The 8,077-nt window shown below is 37.1% G+C and overlaps 1 protein-coding gene across 1 annotated transcript in view; it reads left to right on the forward strand.

The window, feature by feature from the left end:
* The window catches only part of DYNC2LI1 (dynein cytoplasmic 2 light intermediate chain 1), a 42,601-nt gene extending 34,810 nt beyond the window's left edge, over positions 1 to 7,791 (forward strand). The window contains exons 11-13 of the mRNA XM_024753435.1: positions 4,096 to 4,193; positions 4,597 to 4,689; positions 7,487 to 7,791. Of these exons, the coding sequence (XP_024609203.1) occupies positions 4,096 to 4,193; positions 4,597 to 4,689; positions 7,487 to 7,549 (254 nt within the window). The 3' untranslated portion in view covers positions 7,550 to 7,791. The remainder of the gene's footprint in view (positions 1 to 4,095; positions 4,194 to 4,596; positions 4,690 to 7,486) is intronic.
* The last annotated feature ends 286 nt before the right edge of the window (positions 7,792 to 8,077 follow it).

The following is an 8,077-nucleotide window of genomic DNA, read 5'->3' on the forward strand; positions in this document are numbered from 1 at the left end:
AAAATACTGAATTTAAAAAATCATGGAGGGACTTCCCTGGTGGCACAGTGGTTAAGACTCCACGCTCCCAATGCAGGGGGCCAGGGTTCGATCCCTGGTCAGGGAACTAGAGCCCACATGCATGCAGCAACTAAGAGTTCACATTACGAGAACTAAGGAGCCCGCCTGCTGCAACTCAGACCCAGTGCTATCAAATAAATACAATAAATTTTTTAAAAATCATGGAGCTTGGACCCCATCAAAATTAAAAACTTTTGCTCTTAAAAGCCCATGCGATGCCACGGAGCGGCTAGGCCCGTGAGCCATGGCCGCTGAGCCTGCGCGTCCAGAGCCTGTGCTCCGCAATGGGAGAGGCCACAACAGTGACAGGCCTGCGTACCGCAAAAAAAACACAACAAAGCCCATGTGAAAAGGATAAAAAGACATGCTACAATCGGGGAGAAAATATTTTCAAACTACATATTTTACAAAGGACTAGTGTCTAGACTATATAAATAATAGTAAAAAAAAATCCAATTAGAAAATATGCAAAAGAGGACTTCCCCAGTGGGGAAGACTCCACGCTCCCAATGCAGGGGGCCCAGGTTCAATCCCTGGTCAGGGAACTAGATCCTGCATGCATGCATCAACTAAGAGTTCACATGCTGCAAGTAAGTCCACATGGGGCTTCCCTGGTGGGGCAGTGGTTAAGAATCCTCCTGCCAGTGCCGGGAACACGGGTTCGAGCCCTGGTCCGGGAAGGTTCCACATGCTGTGGAGCAACTAAGGCCATGCGCCACAACTACTGAGCACAAGCCGCCAAAAAAAAAAAAAAAAAATTCCACATGGTGCAACTAAGAAGTCTGCCTGCCGCAACTAAAGATCCCATGTGCCACAATTAAGACTTGGTGCAGCCTAGATAGATAGATAGAAAGAAAATATGCAAAGGACATGGCCAGATATTTCACTAAAAAGGATATACAAATGGCAAATAAGCACATGAAAAGATGTTTAATATCATTAATCATTAAGGAAATGCAAATGAGATATCACCACACACTTAATAGGTAAAATAAAATATAGTGATAACACCAGATGCTTGTGAGGGGATGTGAGGAAACTGGATCACTCATACATTGCTGGTGGGGATGTAAAATGGTACAGCCACTCTTGAAAACAGTTTGATGGTTTCTTATAAAACTAAACTTGCAGCTACCAAATGACCTAGATATTGCAGTGTTGGGCATTTATGTGAGGGAAATGAAAACTTATGTTCACATAAAAATCTGTACACAAATGTTCATGACAGCTTTATCTGTAATAGCCCAAAAGTGGAAACAACCCAGATATCATTCAACAGGTAAGTGGATAAACTGTGGTATATCCCTACCATGGAACACTACTCAGCAATAAAAGAGAACAAACTATTGATACATACAGCAGCTTGGGTGAGTCTCCAGGGAATTATACTAAATTATAAAAGCCAATGAGAAAAGGTTACGTACAATATGATTCTATTTATATAAAATTTTGGAATGAAAAAATTTTAGAAATGAAGGAAAGATTAATGGTTGTCAGAGGTTAGGGACAGAACTGTAGGTAGGGAGGTGGGGGGAGGAATCGAGGAGGTAGGTGTGGTTATAAAAGGGCAACACAAGGGATCCTTCTGGGAATGGAACTGTTCAGTATCTTGACTGTGGTAGTGGATATATGAACCTACAAAGGTGATAAAATTCTGTACAATACACACACACACACACACACACACACACACACACACACACACACACACACACACAGATGAGGACAAGGAAGAGACTTGGGAAATCTAAATAAGATCGGTGGGTTATATCAGTGTCTTACTCACCAAAGTGGTAAGGAGGCCCTGAAAGATCAAGAGTGAAACAGTCTTAGTGAACAATGTAGATGCTAAAATAGAAAGAATGACAAATCTCAGACTGTGGGTTGAAAATTGCCAAGAAGTGGCAGCATGTTTTCAAAATTTTCATATTAATTTTTTTTTAAACACTGTAATTGTTTTATTTTTCAGGTTCATTTTGAAAGGCAGTATTCATTAGGGTGTATATTTTGGCAGTTTTTAAGAGGGACTTTTTAAAACTTTATGTATATTTATTTTTGGCTGTGTTGGGTCTTCGTTTCTGTGCGAGGGCTTTCTCTAGTTGTGGCAAGCGGGGGCCACTCTTCATCACAGTATGTGGGCCTCTCACTGTTGCGGCCTCTCTGGTTGTGGAGCACAGGCTCCAGACGCGCAGGCTCAGTAGTTGTGGCTCACGGGCCTAGTCGCTCCGCGGCATGTGGGATCTTCCTAGACTGGGGCTCGAACCCGTGTCCCCGGCATCGGCAGGCGGATTCTCAACCACTGCGCCACCAGGGAAGCCCTAACTTAATTTTAAATTAACTTAAATTATACGAGCAATACCTAAAGACATTCTCCATATAAAATCTTGAAATAGTATATATTAGGATCAAGTTTAATATTCCAGACCATTTTCTATATATGTGAATGTGGTATAGAAAAAACTTTTTTTGTTTTTTAATGTAATTTTTATTTTACATTGGAGTATAGTTGATTTACAATGTTGTGTTAGTTTCAGGTATACAGCAAAGTGATTCAGTTATAGATATACATATATCCATTCTTTTTTCAGATTCTTTTCCCATATAGGTTATTACAGAATATTGAGTAGAGTTCCCTGTGCTATACATTAGGTCCTTGTTGATTGTCTGTTTTATATATAGTAGTGTGTATATGTTAATCCCAAACTCCAAATTTATCCCTCCCCCACCTTACCCCTTTGGTAATCCTAAATTTGTTTTTGAAGTCTGTGAGTCTATTTCTGTGTTGTAAATAAGTTCATTTGCCTCATTTTTTCAGATTCCACATATGATATCATATGATATTTGTCTTTCTCTGACTGACTTACTTCACTCAGTATGATAATCTCTAGGTCCATCCACATTGCTGCAAATGGCATTATTTCACTCTTTTTTATGGCTGAGTAATATTCCATTGTATATATGTACCATATCTTTTTTTATTGGAATATAATTGCTTTACCATGTTGTGTTAGTTTCTGCTGCAGAACAAAGTGAATCAGCTATATGTATACATATATCCCTTCCCTCTTGAGCCTCCCTCCCACCCGCCCCCATCCCATGTGATGACCCCATGCTCTAGGTCATCACAGAGCCAAGCTGAGCTCCCTGTGCTATACAGCAGCTTCCCACTAGCTATCTATTTTACACATGGTAGTGTGTATATATCAGTGCTACTCTCTCAATTCATCCCACACTCCCCTTTCCCCACTGCATCCACATGTCCATTCTCTACCTCTGCATCTCTTTTCCTGCCCTGCAAATAGGTTCATCAGTACCATTAGAAAAAACTATTTGTTTTAATATAATTGTATCATTCTATATCATTTTGATGTTTTCCTTTTTTACTCAATACACCTTAGTGATTTTTCCATATTAATGCCACATGTAAGTCTATTTGGTACTTTGACTGCTGGGTAGTGTTGTAGAGCATGGCTGTGCATAGTAATTTAGTTCACTATACCTCTATTGATGGACATTTCGGTTGTGGCCAATTTTTCACTAATACAAGTGATGCAGCCATGTGAAATCCTTAATGCATGTATGCAGGTATTTCTAGGGTAAACACCCAAAACTGGAATTGCTGGTTAGTAGAGTGTGACCTTTTTTAGTATTTTCATAGTATTCACTAGTGCCTTATTACCCTCTGATTTAGCTGTCCCAATTTGCATTCTACTCATTAGCACATAAGAATAACTGTTTCCTTACACATTCATGAACACATGAGAATATCAAACTTTATATTTTTGCCAAGCAGCAATTTAAATGTGGGGAAAGAGAATTATAGTTTACTCATTACTCTATCTCCTCTTCCTCTGGTACTAGAATCTGCCCCAGTGGCCTTGCTGTACTGGGTTGGGGTAAATTTTAATAGTGACTATAGGAAAGGAGAAATGAGTGATCTAAGATTTATATTTTTATAAGTATCATCTGTTTTATTGGTAGAGTTTGTAATGTTTTAGTCAATGCAGTCATTTGGAGTAAAACTTCCAATTTTAGGATCTCCTCCTGTTCCTGACAATGACTTTGGAAAGCTTCATGCCCATTCACCAATGGAATTGTGGAAAAAAGTGTATGAAAAGCTCTTTCCACCAAAGGTATATATTTCTAATTCTTTTAAAGCAAGAATTTTCAGCACTATTCAACAGTTATTGGGAAATGTTTCAGCAGGCCTATTATAGTAACTTTGTTTTCTACTCACATGCTCAAATATCAATTAAACATTTGCTAAAAATCTACTGTATATGAGGCACTGTGGGGTTTAAAAGATGCGTAAGACACAGTTCTCACTCTGCTTCCAAACAGAGCTCTCGCTGGTTGTTAGAGAAGGGAGAGGCAACATCTGAAAGACGAGGGAGAGAGGACCTGGGGGAATTTGAACTGACCCTCAGCAGCGATGGCCAGCTGAGGAACGAGAACTTGGCTTGCAGGGTAGTTGATACCCCGCATTGAAGGTTTTGGGCTATGGGCATGAAATGATTTGAAGAATTGTGATTTCAGAGTGTCAACACATTAAAAGATGTCAAGGACCCTGCAAGAGACCCTCAGTATGCTGAAAGCGAAGTTGATGAAATGAGAATTCAGAAGGATCAGGTATTATCCTAAACATTTATTTTATTTCATCTTAAGTTTTATCACAGAAATATCCTTAGAATTCCATAAATTTTTCTCAATTTATTTAATTTTTTACTTTTAAAATTATTTAAATAGTACATCTTCACTATATATTAAAAAGTTTTGATATGCATCAAGAAGGAACTAAAAATCACCTATCATTCTACCCCCCAGAGATGACTTGGTGTTCACATATCCTTTTTGGACTTTCCAGTTTATGTTGAAGATGGGTAGTGATTCTTGCCTCACTGTTGGGGAGACACTTCCATAATATTCTTTTGTTTGTGGGGTTATTTAAAAGGTTTTGTTTTTTATTAGGACATTTAGATGTATCTATACTTTTCTTGTATCAGAAAAATTAAGGACTGAAAGCACACAAACGCAGTTGACAAAACCCAGAGTCTCTCAGGAAAGTGATTAAAAGTGGAGACTGCTTTCCATATATGCCAGATAGCACCATTTGTGATACACAGTCTAACGTAAGAATGCAAAAGTTGGTAAACTCATCATGGTCCAATATTTAGATTTTCCCAGATCTCCTTTTAGTTTGATAAAATGAGACACTGTACAGGACACGCCCTTACTATAAGCACAGTAAATTGAATGCCCTGACCACCTCTCAGGTGGGATTTATAGAGCTGTGTAACTTGGGCGGTCACTTTGTTGCAAGGATAACCTGAAAGCAACCACCCACTGCAAGCGGGGACCAGCGTCTTTTTCTCAGCACTAGCCTTTCACCTTCAGGGGCTCTAGAATAAGTAAGCAAAACATTTAAGTACAGAAGACTTTTGAAAAATATGTCATGAATATTTAGAGGGTGTTTTAGCTGTAGCAAAGTAAGAGGCATGTTGTAGGGACACTAAAATGACCTCATGTAACCCTTATTATGTGTGCAGGTTGGCTATAGAGATTAGTTGGAAGTCATCTCTGAATTAACATTTATCTAGGAGTTAATGACTAACTGCCATTGTTGATAAGAGTATCTGTTTATATTAGATAGTGAGCCCTTTTTTTTACACACACACACACACACACACACATATTGTTAAAGCACTAGAGTATTTCTGAGCATCCTGAGTTTTCGCATTCAAATACATCTTCCCTAACTGACCTAAAACCATATGAATTTTGAGTGGAACTGGAAAGCAGCCCCACAATATCTTTCTTTACTCAACCCTTGTACCTCACTAATTCTACATTCTCTTGACTGAGATTTTTTTTTAACTCACCTGAAAAGTTATAATATCCTAATTCTGCCTCTTTCATAGTATTTTATTCATGATACTTTAGTAGATGAATTGATTTTAGTTTGCACATGTAGTACCTTAACATAATTGTATGCTTCTGCTTTAAAAGTCATGCTAATGATTACCAGTTGATGCTCAGTTATTTTATTGATGTCCATTTCCAAATTTTGACATTCTAATATCCAGAACTTTAAATTTATATCTTCTCTCAGTTTACTGTCTGTAGAAGAGAGAAACTACTAGCACAGAATCTCAAAGCAATGCCCTCACCATTAGCATTGGTAAAAATAATTCAATTAAAGAAAGTTTGTGATAACTGATTACTGTTTATTCTTTATGAGCTAACAATCTTTGAAACCATAAGTTACTGGTAAGATAACTGGTGAGCTGAGCTAACTTCATTAGAAGAAATAAATGAAGCTATGAAGACTTCAGAGTTAATACTATAAAAAATCCTTCTGAAGTCTTTATACAGTTTTGAAACTTTCAACACTTAAATTTTAATAACTTAGAGTATAGGTATGAAAGAGACAATCTGCAATTTGTTTCTGAAAATGAGAATCTAATTTTCTTTTCCTAGCAAAAATGAACTTGTTATGTTAGCCAAAGGGCAGTGATTGCCTTATCTTGCGGAGTAACCACTTTTTGCTTATCTGAAATAATAATATACTTTGTACACTTAGACATTGAACAACATGTAAGAGGCCAGGAGGCAATCCCCTTAGATGGTCCCTTTTGCAGGTCAGTCATCTCATGCAGGATATTCACCCCCACTAAAAGTTACCTCTGTTTTATGAATTGTGAAAGGAACATATACTCATTATGAAAAAAATCGAGACATGGAAGTATATAACAGAAAATGGAAGTGTCCTGCCCTCTCTCCACCTATTTGCCTTTTCATGGGGCACATAAGACCACTGTTGTTTTTGCTGGCTGCCTATGAAGTCAAGTGTGAATGAGCACTGATGTATTTAATCAGTCCTTACTGGGAGATGTCTAAGCCATTTCCAATTGTGTGCCAATATACACAGCTCAGTGAATATCCTTCTATTGCTGTTCTTCTGCTCTTCTCTATTATACTTATTGATAAAATTCTAAAGGTACAATCACTGGGTCAAACGATATGTACATTTTAAACATTGATACTTTGCTGACTTCAACCACAATTTGACAAGAGTTGAACAGCAAATATTTAAAAATAAGATCACTTTTATATACTTAAAGTATGCCAAATGCTTAATTTTGTTAGTTGAAAAACAACTTGTATATACTATATAGTGTATATTTTGTCTGAAACTTTAATAAATTCATCTCCAAGTGCTGCTTTGGTGACACAGAGACTCTGAAGACTGCATTTCTAGAAAATAAATCCTAAGTATAATTATTTATAAAACAGTTGGCAAGAAATTTGGAGAATGATGATGTTATAAAGGATACACTGTTATACCCAAAAAAATGCTAAGGCAGTTTTAAGGTGCCTAGTTTTAAAATTTTAAGTTTTTTGCAAGTAATACATATTTTTGTTTTAGGAACTGGAACAGTACAAAAGAAGTTCTTCCAAGTCTTGGAAACAAATTGAGCTTGATTCCTGAACCTAATGCATATAGGGTATTTATTCTTTTCCAGATACAAGTAAGATTATTTTATTACTTAATATTATATTAATAAGTGAGGAAAGTCTAGATGTGTAATTTGTTAAAGGAAAAGTGGAATTTCTTGTATTAGTGCAACTCCCTGCATACTTTTAACTCTCTTAAAAGGGAAAAATTTGTATAATTACATGCAATAGTTTTTAAAAAATAAAAAGAATCTTGCAGGACCTACCTTTAACATGTTTAAGTAGTGTATACTTGGTTCAGCATCTGTAAGTTTCTGCTTATGTTTTCAGGAATATGAAAGCAAGAGCAGTTAGTAACAGTTGTGAGTATAAGGTTAAGCATTTATATTAGACACATTCCTTCTCTAAGGAGTTCTCAGCTGTGTCTGGTAAGAAAAGTAGAATTGAGGTCACTTTCACAGGTGTCATCATTTTACTCTAATTAATGGTAAGGCACAAGAAGCATCCGAAGTACTTTTTTTAAATGCACATTTCTGAGCAGCAATCAAGATGGTGGAATAGT

Source organism: Neophocaena asiaeorientalis, unplaced genomic scaffold, assembly GCF_003031525.2.
Source record: "Neophocaena asiaeorientalis asiaeorientalis breed wild unplaced genomic scaffold, Neophocaena_asiaeorientalis_V1.1 scaffold171, whole genome shotgun sequence".
Classification (NCBI taxonomy): Eukaryota; Metazoa; Chordata; class Mammalia; order Artiodactyla; family Phocoenidae; genus Neophocaena; species Neophocaena asiaeorientalis.